At 51.2% G+C, this 23894-nt stretch overlaps 8 protein-coding genes across 8 annotated transcripts; 3 read left to right on the forward strand and 5 right to left on the reverse strand.

Annotated features, from left to right (window-relative positions):
* Positions 1-104: 104 nt before the first annotated feature.
* MAA_02078 (uncharacterized protein) lies at positions 105-3515 on the reverse strand (the record flags this gene model as incomplete). The annotated part of the gene is made up of 1 exon (XM_007820076.1): positions 105-3515. The coding sequence occupies one exon, from the start codon at positions 3513-3515 to the stop codon at positions 105-107; it is 3411 nt and encodes a 1136-aa protein (XP_007818267.1).
* A 3387-nt stretch (positions 3516-6902) lies between these two features.
* On the forward strand, positions 6903-8004 carry MAA_02077 (Activator of Hsp90 ATPase; the record flags this gene model as incomplete). Its single annotated transcript, XM_007820075.1, has 3 exons — positions 6903-7125; positions 7188-7264; positions 7345-8004. The coding sequence occupies 3 exons, from the start codon at positions 6903-6905 to the stop codon at positions 8002-8004; spliced, it is 960 nt and encodes a 319-aa protein (XP_007818266.1).
* A 456-nt stretch (positions 8005-8460) lies between these two features.
* Positions 8461-9441, reverse strand: MAA_02076 (Zinc finger, DHHC-type, palmitoyltransferase; the record flags this gene model as incomplete). The annotated part of the gene is made up of 1 exon (XM_007820074.1): positions 8461-9441. The coding sequence occupies one exon, from the start codon at positions 9439-9441 to the stop codon at positions 8461-8463; it is 981 nt and encodes a 326-aa protein (XP_007818265.1).
* Positions 9442-10518: 1077 nt separating this feature from the next.
* On the forward strand, positions 10519-12811 carry MAA_02075 (ARID/BRIGHT DNA-binding domain protein; the record flags this gene model as incomplete). Its single annotated transcript, XM_007820073.1, has 3 exons — positions 10519-10641; positions 10709-11029; positions 11084-12811. The coding sequence occupies 3 exons, from the start codon at positions 10519-10521 to the stop codon at positions 12809-12811; spliced, it is 2172 nt and encodes a 723-aa protein (XP_007818264.1).
* Positions 12812-13071: 260 nt separating this feature from the next.
* On the reverse strand, positions 13072-13848 carry MAA_02074 (Nitrilase/cyanide hydratase and apolipoprotein N-acyltransferase; the record flags this gene model as incomplete). Its single annotated transcript, XM_007820072.1, has 1 exon — positions 13072-13848. The coding sequence occupies one exon, from the start codon at positions 13846-13848 to the stop codon at positions 13072-13074; it is 777 nt and encodes a 258-aa protein (XP_007818263.1).
* A 1346-nt stretch (positions 13849-15194) lies between these two features.
* MAA_02073 (nuclear membrane fusion protein Kar5) lies at positions 15195-16434 on the reverse strand (the record flags this gene model as incomplete). The annotated part of the gene is made up of 4 exons (XM_007820071.1): positions 15195-15452; positions 15505-15722; positions 15771-16259; positions 16320-16434. 4 exons carry the CDS (start codon positions 16432-16434, stop codon positions 15195-15197), a joined length of 1080 nt encoding a protein of 359 aa, XP_007818262.1.
* An 877-nt stretch (positions 16435-17311) lies between these two features.
* MAA_02072 (Cytochrome P450) lies at positions 17312-18067 on the reverse strand (the record flags this gene model as incomplete). The annotated part of the gene is made up of 1 exon (XM_007820070.1): positions 17312-18067. The coding sequence occupies one exon, from the start codon at positions 18065-18067 to the stop codon at positions 17312-17314; it is 756 nt and encodes a 251-aa protein (XP_007818261.1).
* A 4044-nt stretch (positions 18068-22111) lies between these two features.
* Positions 22112-23805, forward strand: MAA_02071 (helix-loop-helix DNA-binding domain-containing protein; the record flags this gene model as incomplete). The annotated part of the gene is made up of 3 exons (XM_007820069.1): positions 22112-22566; positions 22640-23465; positions 23746-23805. 3 exons carry the CDS (start codon positions 22112-22114, stop codon positions 23803-23805), a joined length of 1341 nt encoding a protein of 446 aa, XP_007818260.1.
* Between the last annotated feature and the right edge of the window lie 89 nt (positions 23806-23894).

The raw sequence follows: 23894 nt of genomic DNA on the forward strand, positions 1-23894 counted from the left end.
ACCATGTAGATTCATTCCTATCGCAGGCCGTAACCTTTTTCCTCATTTGAGGGGGTATCTATCAACAAAGTTCGACTATAAAAGTAACCTAAACCTCCCTTAGGTCATGTATGAATGTCATTAGTCATCTGATCCAACCCAAGAAACGACTGCTCCTCTTCCAACGTCTCGTCCCACCCGCCGGTACTTAGAAGCAATACGCCGGCACGGTCCTTGACTGTCCTGATTCCTTCGCCAAGAGCGCTATTCCACTGTTCCTCAACTAGGCGCACCTTTTCTTGGAGATCCTCTGTTAATCGTCGATCTTCCATCTCCCTCATGCTGTTGGCCCTCTGTTCTCGGTCTTCAGCACTGATAGCTGAGCCGTCAGCTTCGGTGACTTGTGTCTCCAATACCCTTGCCTTGGCATTTACCACTGCTCCCTTGACCTCGTGCAGGAGACACAGTAGGTTGGTATGGGATTCGATGAACTGGCGCGTGCTCTTCTCGGCATGCATCAAAAGACTATAAAGATACTGCAGCGGGTGGTCGTGGTATGCCGGGTTCTCCTCAAACTCGGACGCGGGAATCTGAATGTTGAATCCCTCAAGGTCTTCTGGAATGCTGTCGAGTAACTGGCGTAGGGGCGGGGCAATGTCCCAAAATGCCGACATTTGCAGAGCAACTCCACGCTCGACAGCCTCCTCAACAATAGTTCTGAACTGTCGAGCCCGATCCAGAACCTCAGTGGCGAGCGAATATTCTCGCTTTGCGGCATCCTCGGCGAAGAATGCCTCCGCGGACCTGAGCTTCTCATTGTTTCCAGAAAGACGGTAAGGTGTAAGTACTACCTCGCGATATCGTGTATTGCGGTCAGATAAAATATCATAAATAGCTCTGTGCAGGGATTCTCTGGTTTCGAAAATCCACTTCAACAGAGTAAGCTTTTCGAGCAATTCAGGTCGGTCATCCCCCTCCTCTTGCGGCATATCAGCATCCATTTGACCATTATCAAAAAGGTGCTTCGATAAGTTGTCATACAGAGCATCAGCTTTTGCGATTTGGGCAGTCAAGAGATCATTAAGGGGGCGGATGACCTCATTCTGGAATTGCTCGTATTCCGTTTTTTCCAGCTCCTTCTTGTTATTTTTCTCTTGCTGTTGAGAATCCGACTCAATGACAGCAGCATCCGCGTACCCGATGTTTCCAGAGCTGATTTCTTTCTGCAAGTTAGCCATCAGTGATTGCCGACGCTCAGACGCTGCCTTGGAGAATTCTTCACGGCGCTTGGAGCTGGCTATTGTGAATCTCTCCTTTACATTATTGATTTCTGCCAGCTCATTCAAAGCTCTGACAGCTGTCCGCGTTGCTGTCAATTCTGGATGGTTATTATTGAGAGCAGGATAATGCCGAGGGTATGGTGGTGGCAGAGTAACGAGCCGGGAAACATCCACTGCGTCGGGCTTGTGATGTGACGTCTGGGACGAACTTGAGTCCGGGGGCGTTCCACTAGAAAGCCGCAACGGTTGCAGTGTCCAGGATGACGGCTCCTCTTGGTCGTGCCATCCTGTCTTTTCTCGCGGATATTCCGTGGAAGACTCATATTCGCTCGTTCCGATATAAGCCCCTGTTCCTTGCTCTTCCTCAACCCATTGATCCTTGGGAACTCCCATGTACTTGGATTCTCGCTTGGATCTCTCAAACATGCGAGGCTCACCCTGAGAATCGGTCTCCCACCACCGGCTTGGCGGTCGTCCACGCGAGCTTCCATTTTCATAGTTGTCACTGACGCTCATGCTGAGGATCGGAGAAAGTGATGGCATATAGTTGTTGGTCCAGTTACCTTGTGGCTGGGCGCTGCCAGGCGATGCGGAGAGACCTGCAGAAGCTGGTGCCGAGGTCGACAGCCCTTCACCATGGACAATAGAACTCGTCGAGTCTCTCTGGGAATAGCTTGGATCTGTCGATGCTGGTGTCCATTCATCCTGAGACGCTCCGGACTCCCGTCTTGACGAGGAGACCATTGGGCGAAACAAATCACGACTAAGATCAAAAATTTCCGAGCCCATTGCTCCAATGGCTGAGGAATATCGTTCTCGTCGAATTCGGGATTCGTTTACGATGAAATCGGCAAACAGACGAACTCTATCCGCATCTGACGCTGCGGCAGATTCATTGGCGGCGAATGATCGGAATCTCTCGATTGTAGCAGTAGCAAATTGCTCAGCGGTTTGGCCAATTACTGTTTGTTTAGAAATAGGCGTCAATGCCGATATTGAGGGGCGAGATGAATCTCTTAGCCGTGAGCCAGATGCTGACCGTGTCTGAGGAGGGGGAGTCGGTAGAGCCTTGGGAGCCACGGCTTTGGAGGGTGTAGGCATTTGAACGCCTTTGCCGTGATATGGGGAAAATGGAGGGGTGGCGGCTTCAAGCTGTCCGGACCTTGGCGCTCGTGGAGTTGAATTTCGAGAATCTTGAAGCGTCAATGAGTCGGCTGTTCGAGGCAACTCACTATCCCTTCTGCCTGCGCTACGAGGTGTCGATTTCCCAGCCACGAACCTTTGCAGCACGCCAACAGAACCCGAGGGAACAACAATATCTGAAATATTATGTGGTTGTGCAATGGCATCAATGGAGCCATGCGATGTATGGCGGCTTCGGCTCTCAGCTCTTCGTTGGAGTATTGTCTTATCATGTCGAACTGCCCTAGCTCTATTCAAGCCTCCTGCGCTGTTGGATGATCCTAACGGATCTGGGACGTCCGTGGCATTAGCAGCAGTGGTTGTATCAATCACCAAGCCAGGGGACCGCCCGCGACCAGACTGGCTCGGTTGGCTAGATTGGCTGGGCTCTGCATCGGCATCAACCCAGTCCGCGGGTGTGGGAGGAACAGGGCCCAAAGACGTGACACCACTTGGTGGTGGCCGCCTGGTTGGAGGTGAGATGATTGGAACGCTGGCTCGGTCTATGCTTTGAACACTCTGCGATCTTGACGACGAAGGTGGGGGCCCGGGCGGCGGCGGTGGAAGCGGCATTCCAGGCTCCCACCTCGTTTGCGATGTTGACCGGGATCGTTGAGATGTCGGGGTATCAATTGCACCAGTCGAGGCCGCCCTACGAGCTGCTGGAGGTCCGGTGAAGGGAGTACTCGGTATAGGTGCTACAATGCGTTCAGGCTCTGGTTGAGACATTGCAGGACCCGTGCTTCTTCTCATTTGCATGGCAGCTGTTTGGGGATCAGGCGAGCTGGCTTGCGGTTGCTCATGATCCCTTCTCCGCCCAAGAGACGGTAATCCAAATCGGCGATCTCTTGAGCTTCCTCTTCCCCCAGCACCAGGCGGCGGAGGGAACAAAGGGTTCGCAGGCGGCTCTGGTGAAGGCCGATGAAGAGGAGATATTGTCAACCTGGATGGAGGCGGAGGCGTTGAGCCCAGCGCAACGGTGTGTTCAAAGGCAGTGCTTATCGGCCGCTGCGTCCTGCTTCGAGGAGGGCTGTATGGGGGAGGAGGCACCGCCGACGCTTGATATAGACTCATGTTAGGATTTGCAGACAAGATAAAAGGTCAATGCAAGTGGGTGAGTTAAAGATTAAAAAAAAGAAAGAAGCTATATTCCCGTACCTTGCCCTCCATCGACAGGGAACTGGCGAGACCTGTCGGGCATCTGAGCTGGTGACGGAACCCATTCCTGGGGATTATATGGCTGAATGGCACTACTGGGCGTCTGCGCCGACTGCATAAAAGGAGAAGCCATAGATACGGCAGACATAGGTGAGTTCACATGGTTGCCATATGTATTAGGAGCCAGAGAGTTCGTGGTGAGGAGATTGAGGCCCGGACGAAGTCGCGCTGGATCACGGGGCGAGGCCATGATTGCTTTACCTCGCTGGGGCGCCCCAAACGAGACGGATCTCGCGTGGAGGATGGCGGACTCCCCGATTTCTGAAAATAGAACAGAATGCTTCGCTGTCGGTAAGGATTGCCGCGAGGATAGCAGATCTTGTCGGCGGTTAGAGGATGGTACGCGGTGCAGGTCAGTACTCCGTATGTCGGTCAGATTTGGTGACGGGTCGCGACCCCGTGTGCGTAAAGCATTGCAAACCACTCTCGCCTCGGTCTATTGAAAACGGCGGCTGCAAGACGCAAGCTCTTCGGGAGCGTGTCCCTGGCGGGCAGATCTATTTACAGCAACAGAAAATGGCTCTAGAGGAAGCGCAGAACGTGGTTGGTTGCCGGAGACCTGCAGGAAGCTGTATGTATTGGCGATGACCCCAGAGCCCGGCGGTGGGGAGGAAAGCAAATCCCAGTTCCCGCTCGGGTTTGGCCAACGAGTGTTGAAGATTGCGGCTTCGCAGGAACGGGGGTAAAGTCCAAGCAATGCTAATAACTGGCCAGTCGATCGGCAGCACTGCTTTGTAGACGAGCTCATAGCTTCAGTCGAATGCTGACCACATTGTTCTCAGATTGACGGGGGTTAGACGCAGTGTCAACTCTGTGCGCATGCCGTGTGTCTGGTCTGCAAGGTTTAGCTGTTGTGTGTGGGAGATTCCCAGTCCGACCCTGGTCGTCTGTCCGACTACTTCTTCGTGGTAGGTACGGAGTAGTTGCTCATTCTATCCGTAATTGTTTCTATATGCAATCAAGACATGGATATAACACCATGGGTTGTACGGAGGATATGAAAATACTCGGCAAAGGAGGCAGCGAGCGCAAAAAACGGCGAGCGTCAACTTCGCATCATCTTGCCACGCCTTTGGTACTGATGACATCCTTTGTCAGGAACCGTAGCATTCGCAGCCTTGGCCGTCATGCACAATCGAGGGATCACAGTCGACACAATTGTGTTGTGTGCCGCTTCGGACCTGCCTGTCTTGTATCCCCACGCTGTTAGGGTGGCAGTTGTCGAGCACAAATGCGCACATCACGCCATGATCAGCGTGAAGTGGGCGTTGCCTTGGCCGCTTCTCCATCCTGGCTTGTATCTTCCCATATTACCCTCGAGTGCCTATGTACACATTGTATGAGCCATATGCAAGAGGCGAGGGTCAAGGCATATGTACATAGAAGTCAAGTATTATAATACATACCTGGGTATGGAGTAGTACATACTGTCTGAACCAAAGTCGAGGTTCCATGTCGCACAATACTACCCTCTGCCACCCTTTTCGTTGGCTCGAGACTTTGGCCGAATTGCACGGCGGAAAGACGCCAACGCTTGAAAAGACTTCAGGATACAACGGTTTAATGGGGCGCTTGGTGGGTAGATGCATCAAGACTGCTGTTCCTCCTCAGTCCGCGAGTGGTTTGTCTAGTTGACTAACATTGTTGCTGGTCAAATTCCTTCCGTGGAGGGAGGGATCAGACGCGAATATGGCCCCATGATTGGCCACATCCCTGCCGATGCAGGTGAAGAGGTTGGGCGTCGGCGCTTAGTAGCGTCTTTTGTCAAGCTGCCAGCCCCAAATGTACTCTAATAGCGAGTGCTGCCGTCCGTCCATTGGCTTCAGTGGGATCAAATTTGGTCTTGATAATGTCTGGTTGGGGTGCGTCTGGTGGTAGTATTCTTCTGCGAGAGGTCTGCGTCCATTGCGCCCAGTTTCTCCACCAGAATAGGCTTCTAACAGCACAAGCATTATTGCCTTTAGTCCATCGAGTCAAATCTGCATCATAAGCATTCGACCACCCGCCGGCGTTGAATGACTCCGAAGGGATCGAATCTTATGAACCCCCAACTGCATGAATAGGACCAGTTGACCTCTTCTGCCAGCATCTGTTTGGATCCCCATCCGCCTCGGTTTGGCATCTCGCCGCTCTGTCATATTTTCTGCATTTCTACCACCAGATACCTTGGGTTGAAAGGTTAAATCTAGCCCAATCTGTCAACCCGCGATACAGCGCAGCCGAAATATCGCAGCCTGCTTGACACAGAAGCCATCAGACAACCTTGCGAAGCATAGCTTATTGCATGGTGGCCGTCGAACCTGGATTTCTCTGATCTCTCGGCCCCGATAACAAACTTCCTTCCCTCTGCCGTTTGATCAAGACTCGAACTCTGTACAAATATGATTTATACGCAAGGTTCGCTTTGGTCGTATCGTACATGTGTTTATGATTCACTGGAGTCGCAACCGAAGTTTTGCAGAGAATCTGTTTGCTCATGACATTTCAGACTAGCAATGGTCCCCATGGCCCCTCACTTCCAATGTTGGTTGGTTGGGCACAAACGTGTGCCCGCAAGTCATCGGTTTCTAAAAGAAACTTGAACAGGTGAATCGTTATGCCGTACCAGTCATTCACTTCCAATTGAGCTCAAAAGACCAATTTCTCATCACATTCCTAACATCTTGACCAGAGTACAAGTAATCAGTACAAATGGCTATCCTCAAAAGAAGCACTTTCACCAGTGACCAGGCTGGGAGAAGCGGATCCAAGACTGACAGAAGCGACCCGTTTTGCGCTTTTATTGGATAGTGCAATATGGTGGGGACACAAGGCTCTTAGAAAATTCTACGAGGTTCTGAGCTTTCAGGTGTTGGCTTCTGACTTGAACTTTTCATCTCTCGACACCAGCGATCAAATCTCTCTCGCTGTGTACCTACACATTGTTGACTGTCGTCGCTGCTGCGTCCCAATCCATCCATCACAACGTAAGTACAGCCATTTGCCAATGTCAACGCATCATAATCCCCCTTCCGCAGTCTCTCGTGATGAGACACCAGCTGGCACCAGTCATAGAGTGACTTGTACTCCCTTCATTGATGACCAATCTTGCTGTGGTCCAAGACCATTTCTGATTTCCCAGACTGTGGAAGCATTTTTGTTGCTGCTGTTTGCTTTAGCGCTTTGGTACTCATGGAATGTAATGCTAACGTCGCCAGGGTGCTCTCCTTTTAGCTCTTAAATTTCCGAAAACGAATCACCGCGATGGTCCTCCATAACCCTAATAACTGGCATTGGGTGACTAAAGATGTCACTGCCTGGACAAAGAAATGGCTCGAGGACAATCTTAACGAAATTAGTGCCAAAAACGGCGACGTAGAAGTCAAGATTGTCGAGGTTGAGAGCATAGAGGGCGAAGCTGAAGTCTACCAGAGAAAAGGCAAGGTCAAGACAGTTTTTGACCTGGAGCTCGCCCTGAGATTCGCTGGTAAGGATACGTGAATGTGTAGTATGTAACAACAGTAGAGCCTAGGCTTACGCTCATCGTAGGATCCGCCCCCGATGTGGATAAGGTTTCCGGCACAATCAAATTCCCTGAGGTCCAACCAGATATCGAAGACTATACGGTACGTCTCTGTCTGCGTCTTTGTGATGCTTTTTAAAAGCCAAAGTCGTTTGCCGTGCAAGTCACTCATTCGTCTTCCAGTTCGAGGTAAAACTCGAGGACCCTGCTCCAAAGGAGAACCAGCCTGTGAAGGAGCTCGTCCGCAGCCAGCTTGTTAAAGAGCTGGGAAAGAAGTTCAATTTGATCACGTCTGTCCTCATCGAAGAGCACGGCAAGGATATTCAACATGCCCCTGGTTCAAATCCTTCCAGCGGATTTTCGACCCCGAAGACTCATCCTCAGACTTCTTCACCCAAGCCTACAGAACCTTCCAGTGCCCCCTCAAGCACCTATGGTATTGTCAACACGACAACAGTCACGGACAAGGAGGAGTTTAGAACTACCGCCGATGAGATGTACCAAACTTTTGTCGATCCTCAGCGCCTTGCCGCCTTCACCCGCTCACCTCCAAAGGTCTTTGAGGGTGCCAACAAGGGCGGAAAGTTTGAATTATTTGGTGGAAACGTCTCTGGGGAATATCTCGAGCTTGAACCTGGAAAGAAGATCGTCCAGAGTTGGCGTCTGAGCCAGTGGCCTGCCGGCCACTTCTCCAAGCTCCACATCGAATTTGAACAAAACAACGTTGATCACGTTACGGTGATGCGTGTGGAGTGGAAGGGCGTACCAGTTGGTCAGGAAGAAGTTACCAAGAGAAACTGGCTGGAGTACTACGTCAGGAGCATTAAACAAACCTTTGGGTAAGCAGATCAGCGGAAGTAAACATATAGTCAATCGCTTGCGCTAACAGGCCATGAACAGATTTGGCACCATTCTATAAAGAGCTTCAAAATGACAACGACAAAATAGACATACATAACATCGAAACGCTCTAGAAGCGGGCATGGGACAACGGGGTTAGGCGTCTCTGCCATGGTGGCGGATGGGCTGGGTGGCTGGTAGCTACTGGTTCTTGTCTTGAAGGGTCTAATCAAGACCTAGAAGCGTGGGGATTACGACAATCACGAGCGATGTTGATGAGCAATACTCTGAATTAAATTAACAAAATTTCTGAATTTTAATGTACACTGTTCGTTGAAGCACACCGCCAGGCCCTCGCCCAAGTTGCGTTGGATCCCACAGACGCAATCTATACAGTATAACTAGAATGCATGCCCAACTCCAATATTCTTCCGCCTCGCTCCCAGTATGTGAGACACGCTATTTACTCTTGGTACGTTTCGTCCGCAGGCCCCGTTCGGCAGGAGGGTCTTCTACTCTCGCCCCAAACGCACAGTCTGCCACAAAAATATCTCCCAAATTATCCCAGAGCCCTAAATCATAAAGGTTTTCGACGTCTTTCAAATTCCACACCCGCTCCCACTCGCCCTCGCCGGCTAGCGCCATCTGCGCTGGCGGAGGTTTCCCGTCGTCCGTCGCTGCCAGAACCATCTCCGGTTCAACCGGCCACCTACGGCAAATAGGCTCTTTGACGAGATTCCTCTCTCGCTTCGAGGGCATGGGTCGACGAAAAGCATAGCCGTCTTCCATATCATCCTTGTACACGGACCACTTAAATGATTCGTTTGTCGTTGTGCCGCAGTACACGAGATACATTGTATATAACAAAAGACCCCAAACTAAGGGGGCCGTCAAACCGGACAGGAGAGTTGTGACGCCCAGGCCGATATTTGTTTGAATGCCCCAGCCCCAGATGACAACGTACATGCCCCATCCCTGTTTTGACGGCGACCAAGGCGACCAGTCGACAAAGTGTTGTTTAATCGACGAGGAGAGCAGCGAACCGCCGAGAAGGCCACCGTATGTGCACAAAACAGCGGTTGAGAGGAGGAGTAGTATGAACCACTGGTGGTTTCCGTATCCCACGCACGAGTTGATGAAAATACAGTGATGGTCGGCCTTTGCTATGCACCGCTTGCACAGGCTGCAGTGCTTTGAGCGTGGCGGTTTGACGAATCCGCAGGTTTTGCATTCCACGCCGGGGTGGAAAAGCGCGTGGTCATATGGATAGAGCGACATGTGGTAGGCGTGGTTTTCTTTGGTGATGTAGCCGGGGTCAGCGGCGCAAGACAGATAGAGGAACAGGTAGGGGAGGAAGACGGTGACGGTGACTGTGAGCTTGGTGAAGGGGGCTAAACGGTGCCATATGGGCGGTAGGTAAAGGTATTCCCCGCCTACCATGAGGATGAGGAAGAATATCTAAAGATGGTTGGTTAGTGTTTGCTGTTGTCATGGTACATGAATGATGCACGAGACGATGGTGGCCGATACGTACAACTACGGCCGGATGCCGTTCATGCATGATAAAGTGTCCAAATTTGGATAAGGACCTTGTGATCCTTCCCGAGGTAAGTCTATTGTCTATAGACAGTAACATATTGGGGACATGAATCCATATCAGACGGTGTAAGAAGCCAATGGGCGTTCGTCTGCATCAGACAACTATCAGCATGACAGAATCTCATAAATGTGAAAGGGTCAGGGTCGAGCTACGCACCGAAAAACAGGTAATCTTCCAAAGAAGGTTACAAAGACTGCGAAGCTTACGGCCAAAATGAATGTCACGGCCCATTTTAGAGAGACCATGATGGGCCGAGGCTGCTGGGCAAGATCACCGGCTGTTGACGTCAGACAGTCGCGAGAGCCAGGGTCCGGGGTATTGGGTGACTGATGGAAGAGAACGGGCACCCAGGTTGCAGTACTACTGTCATCGCATCTCGTCGCGGATCACGGCAGCGTCCAAGGTCTCATGCGCAAAATGGCTGGCAGAATGCAGTTGCTCTTGGCATGAGTTTGACGATGGCTTCTGGTCTGGTAACTGCCTACCTAGGTAGGTACCTAGGTACTTGTGGCGGAGCACATGCAAGGCCCGACTGGCTCAGCGACCGCCAACTGACCTGAGCCACGGCACAGTTTGCACCAAAGCCACTTTACCAGCAAGCGTGACCCACGTGATCGCGCGACCCTCATCACGCGTCCAGGTCTTGTCCAACGGTCGTTTGGAGCCTTGACCACGAGACTCTATCAAGTAGGAGGTTGAAGTTGGAATAAAAATAAGCCATTTCCTGCAACTTGCGCCTGCACGATGAAGCAAGAGCGCCTCTTGTACCGTTGATGTGGTAGCGACTGTTTGTCCTTGACATATGGGATTATCGCCCCTACTGCACCTTAGACGAAGCTCACCACTTTACGACACGACACAGGGCATACGCGTAATTCACTACACGACATCCCGCCGCGGCAAATATAATCCCCAAGATGTCTGGAGGGATCACGTATAACGGCGTCGAAAGCGCCACGGGAGGCAATATTTTTAAGGACATGGTCTTCTGGGTTGCTCAGAGGGTGCCGATGAGGAACACTATCCTCGACCATATCAAGGCAAGCCCGAGAATGAGCATTGCAGTGTATCAGAGGGCGAATGGCTCCCCAGCTAACCAGCGCGTAGAATAACGGCGGCAAAGTTGTGCCCTTGGAAAAAGATGCACATATCCTAATCGCGGACGACGCGAGGAAGGATGCCCATCCGGACTCGTATTCGTGGAAATACATCACAGATTCCGTCCAGCATGGGGCAGCGCAACTGACGGATCGGTATCGTATTTCTGGCCACACAGAGACGCCCAGGGTTCGTGTTGGTGCCAGCGGGCCTGTGAAGCGTACACGAACCCGTTTCTCCGATGCTGACGATGCCGCACTGGCAAACTGGGTGTTGGCTCACACTGAAGGTCGCACTGGCAATAAGATCTTCAAAATATTTGCCGAGACGGTAAGGTCCTAGTCTAATTTACTGACTGATAGTGGCAACGTTAACGAGACGAAGCATTCTTCGCATACGTGGCATTCATGGCGGACCAGATTCACCAAGTTCTTGGCAAACCTCCCAATCGCAGACCTTGAGAAGCTGGCCATGTCTGCTGCAGACTTGGCTCTCCAAACCACGAACCCTGTTAGTCGGTCAGCTTCTAGCCAAGCAGACTCAAGACAACAAGAGGAACAACTACCAAATGCAGCACAAGCCCTCGGGAAGACACAGAAGAAGCAAGCAGCCCGCGCCCCTCACCAGCCGGCGTCTGCGTCGCCTTCTACAAATCCCAATAATGCCCAAATCACTGCCGCATCTATAACGAGGAGCGAACAGAAATCTGAGGAAGCACCAATCTCGTCAACAGAATCTAAGGGAAGCGAAGGCGGTACCCAAGACGCAATGGAAGGCGAATTCTACAATCAATTGCACACTTTCGTTGAGGAGACTGGGGCTGAAATTAATTTTGACTGCTGTATTGGCGGCAAGACCGTCGATTTATGGTATTTGAGTCAAGCTGTCGATGCGCAAAAGATGCCACTAGAAGAAGTGGATTGGATGAAAGTTGCCGAAGACCTGAAATACAACTTGGTGGAAAACAAGAGCGTAACAGCAGAACTGCAGCGATACTACGAGGATAATCTCGCAGAGTTCTTTGAAATGATGGAAACCTTCTCTCTCAACGGCGATGGAGAATTTGAAGATGAGAAACATTCTGGACCAGTGTCTCCCGAAAGCGACATCCCTTCCTCACCCCCTCCTCAACTCAGCAACCGAAAGAGGCCCATTGATGATCACACTCCGTCAACCGTGGAGAAGTCATCAAAGCGTACGCGATTGAGTCGCAATGCGGAAATACCGTCAACGCCGGAGGAGATAGTAGGTGTGCTGACGACGCAGTCACCTAGTGTTATAAAAGCCAAGCAATTACGACAAGCTTACTCTAGCTCTACGAAGACTTCTACTTCAGTGGAGCCGTCCCATGCTATTGATGATGATGACGACGACAACGACAACGAAACCGATGATAGAGATGAGGTGATGGCTGAGATGCAATCCAGACGGGTTCCACCGCTGGACGCCCAGCAAAGTACGTTCGACGTGACACCTTCACAGCAACTACATTCCGAGGCTTTAGATGTAACTCCAATCCCACTCAATTTGAGGAAGGGCCGTGATGACCCAAAAGAGCGGCAAGCTGGAAACTCGGAGCCTGCTCAAGAACCGGAGGCTTTAATTCCAGAGTGGAAGGCAGCAAAGCGAGCGACCAGACGATCATTACCTGCATCCTTTCAGCCAGCTCCAGGGCGGTTACCTTCTCAGCAGGCCGAAGCAAGAGCCAGGCGACCGTCAGCGCCCATTCGAGTAAACCTAGACGATGAAGGAAACAGCCAGGACATCCGCGAATGTACTGAATTCTATGAGGCTCTTGGCTATCCGCGCCCCATTGTCATCGAATCGCTCATGCGCACCACAATGACTCCAGGCTGGCCGATGACCTCACTGCTGGAAAAGTTGCATAATAAAGAAGGTGTGCCCTCAAATTATGAGGGAATCTGGACCGACCGCGATGACAAGAGCTTGCGATATGCCGACGCCATCGAGGCTCGTAAGTCTTCTGCGAGCACGAGAGAGCTGAACAAGGCAAAGAAGGAGCTTGATCGGATTGTGCGCAAGCACACTCAGGAAGCGGTCGATTTGAGACGGCGATTCCTGCAGGCGCAAGCCATCATGGACAGGGATTGATACGTGTCTATATGCTGTAGGCTTACAAGCCTTGTTTAATAGCTTGAGAGTGTTTCATGACGCAAACCAGACATTGATGTGGTTTGTAGACTCTGTACACGATAGTCTTGTCGGAGCAGGATACGCGTTCGTCACTTAGAAGTCGATAATGATAGATACCCTGTTATTTTCATCACACTCCAATACTGCTTCTTTTCCCTGCCATAAGATTTCTTATCCCATAGACGCAGCGGACGTCTTCAAACCCTTACCACCCTCCCTCATGCTGAACGATACGGCCCGTAATGCCATCCCTCCCTCGCCATGTCCCCCCTAACCTTGTACACACTCTCCGCCATATCCAACAATCCCATGTCAACCTCAAAAATCCTCATCTCCTCCGCCGGCCCCATCGACTCCCCGCCTCCAAGTCTCCCCACAATCGGGACAGCAACCTGGCTCACACCACAGAACGTATTCCCCCTGCCATCCTTGCCATCCGTGCTACCCTTTGGCGCACCGCTATTGACGTACACTATCGCCGCAGTATTCTCAAACGCCCTCGCAATACAGACGTTGTCCAAAAACATCTTTTCGCAATTCGGGTTCAGATCCGAGCCCTCGCCACCATCGTCGGCCAGCCAAAACGACGGACTGATTATCACTCTCGCGCCATCCGCTACAAGCGCCTTGTACGCTTCGGGGAACGCGATATCCCAGCAGATCAGCATCCCCATCCTACCCCACGGCGTATCGAACGCCGTGTGCGGGGACTCTATGTCCGCCGCGAGGTGCGGCCGCTCAGGGTGCCAGAGATTCTTCTTCTGATAGCGGCCCAGGACGGCACCGTCCGGTCCAATGAAGTAGGCGACGTTGGCGAGGCCGCCCCCGGAAGACGTTTCAGGTTCCAGGAGGGTTCCCGGAACAATGGCCATGTTGAGCTCCTTGGCGAGCGCGCGGTATTTCTCCAGGTATGGCGCGGACTGGCCTGCTATCGAGGCGAACTCGACAGCGTCGGGGACCCAGCTCGCGAGGTGGTACTCTGGGAGGACGGCCATGTTGGCGCCCTGGGAAGCGGCATCGCGCAGGTAGGCTTCTGCGCGGGCAAAGTTGTCTGTGGGCGCCAAGGGCTGGGGTTTCGATACATTGGTGAGCTCTGTACAAATTTGGGGATTTATGCATGGCACGATGGCGAGATTGTTGAGATGAGTGGGTGTTCTTGTGGGTGCTGGTGTCAAGTCACGCCCATGTCTTGGAGGTTACATACCTCAGAATAGAGTTGTATTGCGGCTATTTTTATTTTCGTGGCCATCGTAATTTACCTGTGTACTGTGTTCTCTCGCAGATGTTGGTCCTATTTTGATGAAGGGACCAGAGCTTGTCCGACGTTGGCCGCAACGCGACTCTCGTGTTGTCATATCCGCTTTGGTTTGTCGGCTGGGTTCCTCGGGCGCCGGCCACACGAACGAGCTTAGTGGCTTTCTCCACTGGTGAGATAATTAAAAAAACAAAAGATCCCGGGATATCTATTCCATTGTAAAATTTAAGTGTCAAGTCCGTATGCGTAATACCACCTCGAATGCGATCCCATGAGCAATGTCCTTTCGCTTCGTCTATGCCTCCATCCACCCAAAACTAGGGTCACATCAACCCTACCAAGGTACGCCTAAAATAAAACATCAAACCCAACCCATTCCCATTTATCGTAAGAATCCGGCAACGACCTGCCCAGGTAGATGATTGTGTAGAGTATCGGACCCATTTGCTGACAACCCCTGCTCAAATCCCAATGTCATTGCGTCCATAGCATTTATCAAAAATGTGACGAACCATCTCCGTTTATAGTTTCGTTAATATGGCCATTTCTTGATATAAAAAGTCCAGAGGAAAACAAGTATTCCGAAAACTCGCCCCCATGCATGTTTGCAAATGTCATCAAGAATCCGGCAATTTCGCCTGCTGGGTTGTAAGTTGGGGCTGTGCGGGTGAGCAGTCCGGTATTTGCTATGGAGTACTCACCAACGCCTAATAGTAATATGTTTCGTGTGGCCGACGGTTGAAGCCTGTAAGATCCGAGGACTAGCGATGCAGCTGGGCAAATTATGTACGGCCACCAGCCAACCGAGCCAAGGTCAGAGAATGACGCCCTCAGATTACCCATGGAAAATGAAGCTGCCTCAAGTGATGCCAGTAGGTAAGCGGTTTCATTCTGTGCCGACTGAAGCATTTCTTGGTGAGAGTGATGTTTATCGGCCACCAGATCTGCAAGAAGACTCAATTCCTCCATCCCCTGCTGGAGTTAGACAAGCGCATCACGAACAAATATGTGGTCCGTACCTCTTGAACCCGCTCCTGTTTACGCATTACAAGAGATAGCTGGCTTTCAGATTTTTTCTATAACAAATTAGAATGTTTTCTCAGCTAGAATAGTCGCACTCACTAGTTGTTCTTGCAAGCTGAGTGATGACATTGCGACGGCCGTCAACATCTTCATGACCTCATGAGCATCTCGGTTAATCTGCGTTACAGCCACTTCCAGAGCAGTCTCGAGTGTGCGGGCATGATTCTCTTCTCTCAAGCTCATCATGCCGAGTACTTCTTCCATCAATTGCTGAAGAGACCTGGCCTCGTTCAAGCCTTTCTGCACCACCATTTCAGTTTCCTGGACATATGTTAGCTTCTTGACTATGAATAGAGGCTTTGCTTTTAGATACTTTGGATTTGGATAAGATAGAATGGGTAATGACTTGTTCAAAATACAGCAAGCTCGCGTTAAGTCCCGCCACGTGGGCTGTCAAAGTCTTCGCGTTGTCGCTGGACTCTCGGAACATTCGATCGAGTTCGTTTAGTCGATTCTGTACTTGGACTTCGGCATCAGTTGTAAGTCTCTCGAGAATATTTGCAAGTTTTCGATGAAGAAAAATATGATGATCTGGGCAGTTAGCCGGGTTTCTCTTTGGTAGAAAACTGGCGCAAATACCTTTCTCGCCGTCTGCTCGAGCGGCTTCACAGAATCCGAGTGCTTTGTGGCGATAGCTCACCCATGTGCTCCAAGCCGAGTCGGATCGCGCCAAGCCCTCGAGACAGTCATCGATCTCGCGAGTTATTACATGAAGCTCTGGTTTGGAAGGTGCCGGGAGATTTGCCAACACAGGCTCCCGAAATTTATGGCACGTTGACGGTATCGCAAAATTGGCTCTCTCCAAGTCGCAAATTGCTAGACTGGCAGCAAAGAAATCTACAAAGTCTCTTGCCGCTCTGCCGGTGTTGGTCATCACCGTTGCATCATTCCGGCCATCCAGCAGTTGGCAGTTATTTACCAACAGTCGAGCTGCAATTCTGTGACAGAAGGGCTCTGACTCCAATTCTTGCAACTCACTCAGTGCCGCTGCAAAAATACTAGGGTTTGCACCGCTTGCATAAGGTGAGGGAGGAGGAGACCGCGACGCTTCTTCAAGAGGCTTGTCAACTTGTGGCTAGCATTAGCACCGATCATTTATGTTTGACAACATATGCACTACTGGCTTACCGTATTTCTGTTGCGGGCTGCGCCATCCCAAGGCCGATGTCATGCCACTAAGCGAAAGCACGACAATTCCTAGAATTGCGCCATAGCGCATAATGAAACCTCTTGGCTTCGGCATCTTGAACAGCTCATCGATGTCAATAAGTGATCGTGATATGGCTAATCATCTGCTCTGTTGAAATTGCAATCGTCCGAGATGGAGCTACCCAGGAACTTCGGAAGTAATCAGAGAAAATATTTAATACGAACAAATAGACGAAATGTGCGAGCTTTGAAAGTTGCCAGAGGTGCAGACACTGGGGAGGGAAGGTGCAAGGATGAGCAGTTGCCAGTTGGCATAGAATTCCGTGGGCGCAACTCCCTATTCTTCGCATGAGGTCACATAAAACTGAGCGTCGAATGCCAGGATTATGTATTATTGTTAGGTTCAAAAGGCGGATGGCCTTAATCGCCCCAACCCTACGTTTGTCTACGCGCCCGTTTCAGATGACTATGGTCAAGTCTCGCAGAGATTTCATTTCATCTCTTAATCGGAACAATACTTTCGGGCGGTCCCTGGGATAAGGTTCCAGAATATGAACAGGCATTACTCGATCGTTTTTTCGTGGGACCCGAATATCACGGCCATCAGGCGAGGACATGTCTAACCCATGGACAATAAGCGCAGCAAACAATAGGATCTCGTTTGTAGCAAAATGCCTCCCAGGGCAAAGGGTCTTGCCGGAACCAAATCCTCGAAAGGCTGCTGGGTGAATACCACCAGACTGGGCCTTGGGGGCGAGGAAACGCTGCGGATTGAATTCATCCGCATCATCTCCCCAGATAGACTTGGCGGCATGGATGATTCCTCCAGCAATTTGGACCACAGCATCTTTTTTTAGAAAGTATCGGTCGGCAAGGAGAACATCTTCCTTGATAAGTCGAACAGAAAAGTTTTCAGATCCAATGCGCAAGCTCTCTCGAAACACAGCAACCAAAGTTGGGCACCTATTTTTTCATATCCCGATACTCAATCTCTTGGAGCCCTCTCGTTCTGTGCTTGCGTTCAGTGCTTCTGCCACTTCCCGCCGAGCAATGCTGAGCAACTTTTTGTTCGCAAAAAGGCGAAGAACCATCCAGAAAGTCGCGGTTGTGGTGTTAACAATGCTAGCGAAGATAAATGACAGCGCAGAACGTGCAATCATTTGCTTGTTCATGCCATATTGTTCTTCGAGCCGCACGCGGTCCCTTGAGATCTGAGCCCCGTCCTTTATATGACCAGCTTCAAAATATTTCATGAAGGCGGTAACCAGCCGTTCCCTGCCCTGATAGGCTTCCGAAGCCGTCAGGGAAGGGAGGACACCCATCAATAGACCGCCGAGGCCTTGATCAAAAGCCCAAAAGGCGGCTTCCAGCCCCTGATCTTCAGCTATGGGGTTTCGCGGGCCATAAAGATATCTCGCCGATCCCACGGTCACTAAATGGCGGGCCCATTGCAAGAGATCCAACTCTCGTTCTGTCTGGCTTAACTTGTCGAAAGATGCGGCAAACTCAGTAAGCTGGAAACACAATTCCTGGCCTGCTTCGCAGCTCAGAGAATTCAGATACCATCCAGGACCTAAGGCGCTGTAAACGACATAGTGGACACCGGCCAAAAATCCACGAGGGTCCCCTGGCTCCGGATCGAGGTTCTTTCTGATTCTTGCCACCGTCTCATCGTCCAAACCGAGCACTCGTTTGGTAATATCTGGGACAAGTGGGGTAAAAGACATAGTCTTTACATTTCGCTGAATAGACGCAGCCAAGGACGGGTCTGTAACCACATAGATACGAGAGCCAGGTACCGGGAGAGTAAAGATTGGCTCATTTGGATGCGACAGGCTGAGCTGCGTTAGCAGGGTCGATCTCTAGAGAGCACAACACGAGACATGAGCAAGGTACCCCAATTTTTTATATACCGACCGCCATATATAGCCATGCCAACTAGATGGCCGATGAATGGAATCCATGAAGGTAATACAGTCGGCTCATTGGGATGCACCTTTCTTCCGGCAGCAAGACGAAGAGCCACCACTGTTGTGAGCAGTCCCACGATCAAGCTCGCCACACCTGCGGGTAAGATATTGATGTCCATGAAAGCCATTGCACAATCGCCCAGTTTGGCTCACACGGCAGGATGCGGGTTGGATGCAGCTCCTGCCAGCGGGCCATCTATGCGTCGATGCACTTAATAGGATGCGACTACTTGCAAAGCTGTTGAAGCCACACGCTGCGGTCAAGCATTGCGAAGAGGGGTCATCGGCGTCGCATCCAGGCTAAATCGGCCTGATTGCGAAATCGAGATTCGAGGTCTGATGCTCTCCTAGTCGGTATGGTCTTTGTTTTTCTGTTCGACTGATCCAGCACTGGTCCCTTGATTCCATTGACACAAGCAACGGGGAATCCACAGGCTTGTTGGTGTTGACAGACCGAGAACATACATAGTACAACAAGCTGCTTGACGCCCGGTGGACCAGGAGATCGCCATAGCTCCACTACAACTACATATGGTACAGCTCAAATGACTGCGGTGTTTGCCAGTTGTTGATAGGGCATGCGTCTGCGGCCATTTTGTTCGGATATGCGCCTCCAGCTTCCGGTGACTATATTTCAATGGAAGGGTGACACTTTACATGCACAATGCACGCAACAAAGCCAAACAGCCCTTCAACATACGGAGTGCCGCTGGAGAAGCGATTTTTGATTCCTCATATTTCTGCTGCGTCCTGCTTCGGTTTAGCTTACTAACCTGAGTCTGTCGATATGACAGATCTCGAGGACCCGCACGACCCTGATTGAGGGTGGGAACGCGGAAGCACGGAAGCGTACCTAAGACTGGCAGTGGAAAAATTCAAGTCCGGCAACAGAAAATTTACAACTCCCGAGGACCATCTTCACGGCCTTGCTCGCTGTTGCGCTGTCTGTCCCGCGGCTGCCGTCAAAGTCGGTTTTTGCAGCGCAGTATCGACCAACTCTGCACGCTTATATGCTCAGCCGTTTTCACAATATTAACATCGATACGTCATTTAATATCCGAACTCATGATACCGTCTGTTATTAGACAGCGGTCATTGAGGCATGGTTGAAAACCTCGGTACTTCTTAAGGGCTCTAGAAATGCATGGACGTTGTTTGGAGTCACGGTTTCTCATGATGACACGTTTTCATTGGCACAAAAATCACCGTTAAAATATACCGACGATTGGGTCAACGTGGATTAATCGGTGGAGGTGGACAAGCGACAGACACTGCCTGGATGATCCGACGACGCTAATACACGCCGTCCAAACCGTCGCCAGCATCAGCAATTTGTGCTGCAAGCAGGGTTCTCACATAAAGGGGAAATGTGCACGCAGGTGGACAAAAGATGGGCATGCGGACACGTCGGATACTATCAAATCAAACGGTGTGAGCGATTGTTCAACGGTTGCAAGGGAACCACTGCAAAGCATGATATCATCGATGAGCCCGAGGTGTGTGGTGACTGCCAGCGTCGCCAAACACTTCCGAAGCCCCATACAGCCAAATAAGGTGTTCATGGGCATAGAAGAAATGGGATTATACGATATCCTTCCCCGTTCATTTTGCAGCGTCCTCGGCAAGTCAGAGATTGGTATATCTTTTTGTTTTTCCTTCTCATTGACGATACTCCTGGATCACTTTGAAAGCGGGAGTCAGAATTTAATGAATATGGCAAGCCATGTTTTGGTGGCATCGCGGATGGGGTATGGGGTGTAGCTCGCCCGTCGATTTGCTAAATACGTACTTGAAAGATTCAAAAACGCAGCACATGGAATGAATACCAATAGCTTGTGGTACTTTTGGGGGGGGGATGTGACATCCAGAAGGTTAGAAGGGTGCAGACTCGCCACATGCTCGTCGATGTTACTATGCTTCAGATAAGCGGCCCTGGCTATAACACATACTATTAGAGGATTAGTATTATTCGATACCTGCTCATTCATTATCCCCGATGGCAAATCCGTAAGATCAAGATGATCTTGGGTGGCGAGCCCCTCCCGGTTTGTTCGAAACATGGAGTTGTTCCTGAAGGCCCGCTCGAGCAAGCACGGGGAGAAAGGTAATGTGATATTCCACGGCCCGGAGCCCACACATTGGGTCTTTGCACACGCGCGGTTCAGGTGCCGGCGATGGAGTTTGCGGGATGAGTTCTCGCACAGACCGCCAGCACCATCATGTATGTACAACGTATGTGCAGGACGAAATACCATGATACAACTACGCTGCAACGGGAAGGACGCACGTCGGGAGTACATACGTACGGAGTACTTCTTGGGGATGTGACAGGTCCCCTAGACCCCAGGTTGCAAGCAAAGATGGCCTGTTAATAGATGGATGGGCGAGAGAACTCGCGGACAACTGGGCCTTCTGGACCTTCTGGACCTTCTGGACCTGCTGGCTGAAGCTTCTGGACAAGGCTGAATGCGCCGTAGATGAAACCTCGGACCAAACATCAACCACGGTTGGGAGAGGTCAACTGGTGTCGCAAAGTCGCAAAGGGCCGTGGATGGAAACGCAGGGCCAATCAGTCAAAGGGGCGGGACAAAATAGACACACCAGACATGAACATTGAATGTGCCAGACATGACGGAGTAGACGTGTTCCAGTGGTACGGAGCACAGGGCCCCACCCTGGCGGCGAATTGATGCAGCGGCTTGCCTAATCATACGATCTCCCACTTAAATGCATGGGCTGGATTCAATCTTGTGGCTCTCGCGTTGGGTGTGCGGCAACTATGAATCGTGGAGCAACCTCATGTCACGCCATTTGGGCCTCGGAGAGCAGCGCGCGGAAGAGGAAAATGCCATGAAAACCAGCCCATGTGCCTGCAGGTACTGTGTCGACTGGGAAGCCCAAGCCGGGAGTCGCCGACCACCAAGCAGCGTTGCCCGGAAATTTGTGCCCGGGCGAGGAAACTTGTCCAGACAATGCTGTGCATATGAATGAACGCGGTCTTGTTCAGATGCGTGTTGATGTCTGGTGCGGAGCCTCTCGTTTAGCTTTGCACCGGCTAATCAATGCATCTTGTTTCTTAATGCGTCAGCGGGAAGCCGTTGCCATCGTTAATCCTCATTTCTGGCAGACACCAGACTCGCCAACTCGCCAACTCGGTATTACTCGATAGACGCAGGCCGGAACCATTCATTGGCGGCGGACTTGGCCGGCTGTGGCTGCACTTGGCGAACTCTGCTCCGTGTTTTGCCTGAGCAACTGAACTGTGAGGACAGCCCGACTTCTCTTCGATGCCATCTGACCATCTGACCCTGCTGCGGCCAAAAGTCATGCATGCTTTGTTCCCCTGGGTGTCGAAAATTCTCGAAAAAAACCAACGCTAGGAATCTGAATCGGCCTGCCTTTTGACTGCCGAGCCCGCTCCAGCTCTGATTTAAACAGAGGGACCGACTCCCGAGGGGAGCTTGACCCCAAGCTTGTATGTAAGTCGGTGGGTTAACACAATATATCGAGCCAAGCCAAGCTGTTTATTATCAACGCCACGAAACCGGTTCCTGCCATCCGGTCGAGCCTACCGGAAGAGCTTGTTGGCCCGGGCGCACGTTTCTTCAGACGACAGCTTCGACGTGTCTGGTAACATTGAATTCAATTTTGGTCTCTCATGAAGCGCAACAACCATACCATACCCGACAAACCATCGCAATCAACAGGACCGCCAATTTGACATAGCATCACTTTTCGCAACCCGCCGTCTCCCATAAAGGCTTCATACATCATCTTATTACGATATCGCGCCTCGCCATAATGATGCACGACAATGTCATTAGAGAGCAATCGGTAAGCAGCATGGAACAAGACCTCTCGTCCTCGCGACAAACCTCCCAGCCTGCACAAGACACATCAAGCTGGGGAACGTCGGCCGCCTCTGCTGGGATGGGTACATTTGACTTCACATCCGCTCCTCCTGATGTGTCGATACCATCGTTCGACCCGGCAATTGCTGCATTCGCCGACCTGTCTTTTACACAACCGCCCCACGGGTCACCCTACCAGACAGGGAAGAACACAATGGCGAGCCCCCAGTCCGACGCACTTCTTCAAAGCCGGGACTTTCACGACAAGAAGAGGATGAAGGTCGAATCCGATACCCCCGCTTTAGATTCAATAGATTACTGGATATCATTTGACGACGACCTGGACAAGATGGGCAGCTTTGAAATTGATTATTCCAGACGACCCGATTTACTCAGTCAAAACAGGTAAGCTCAATCAAGAAGAGTCTTGTTGCAAGACGAGACGTGCTGCGGGCAAAGACTAAACGACGGTAACCAGACCCGGCATGGCATCCGACTCGATACCTGGCCTTGGCAGCGGACTGTACTCTACCTCGACTGCGCCATTTCGAGAAGAAGACTTTTTCGATGATAGCGCCTTCGAGCAGGTCCTCTCGGACGACGAGGAAATGTTCGAAGCCACAGCCAAGCCAGGGGAGAAGATGGCACAGCTAGAGAGCATATCAACATCACAACAGCCTCTCGACAACAACACGGCGCTTTTCAACAGCGCGCAGGGTGCAGATAAATTTCAGCCGGGATCACGGCTTGAGTCGACCTTCAAAGATGTGTCCAAGCAAATGCGACGGACTGGCCCGCAAGATGCGGAGCCTGATATCGATGAACAGCGACGCTTTCTGGAGGAAGCATTAAACTCTGGTAGAATTCCTGGAGCCCTCATCCCACCAAATGGGTTCGGGGTAGGATTTGGTGCCGGCATGGGATGTAGGCCACCACAGGAATTCATAACCCGACCCCTCAGCCCGCTAGGAAAGCCCACGGAGAGTCAAACCACATCAAAAGACACCAGCAGAGCGAAAACCGGAGAGATGGTGGACGAGACAGAATCGAAAAAGCCGACTACGAAGCGGCCAACGACAAGCAGAGCGGGCTCCTCAAAGAAAGCAACCACGGCAGGAGCACCAAAAGCTCGGTCTGCAGATCGAATAGCTCACAATGATGTTGAGAGAAAATACAGAACAAATCTAAAAGATAAAATCGCCGAGTTGCGCGCCGCCGTGCCTGCGTTGCAAACTTCTGGGGGTGACGGAGACTCGGAGGGTGGTTCCGCGGGTGGTCAGCAAAGCGCCGCTAAAATTAGCAAGGTGAGCTTATTTTTTATTTTATTTTTTTCCCCATACAGTTATTAGGATGTTTACAATGTTCCTGACTCTGTCGGGCTTCTGGACGATCACTCTTGATCCGCCCAAATTTCGAGCAAGCAGCTAACCAAAGCGCGCGTTCCCCGCGTGTCTTGGCACAGGGCACCGTCTTAACCAAGGCAACCGAATACATTCACCAACTCGAGGCCAGAAACAGGACCATTATGCAAGAGCACCAGCAGCTGGCACGGAGACTACAAGCGTTCGAAACACTTCTAAACAGCACGGGCAGGCAAACCGATATGATGATGCCCAATCACAGCATGACTCTATTCGACCCTAGAGGCTTCTGCTAGACCAGCTAGACCGGAAGTATCCGCGGCAAAATAAAAAGAGAGGATAAGGGGGGGGAGGGGCTTAAAATTTTGAAGG

Source organism: Metarhizium robertsii (assembly GCF_000187425.2).
Source record: "Metarhizium robertsii ARSEF 23 chromosome Unknown MAA_Scf_1, whole genome shotgun sequence".
Taxonomy (NCBI): Eukaryota; Fungi; Ascomycota; class Sordariomycetes; order Hypocreales; family Clavicipitaceae; genus Metarhizium; species Metarhizium robertsii.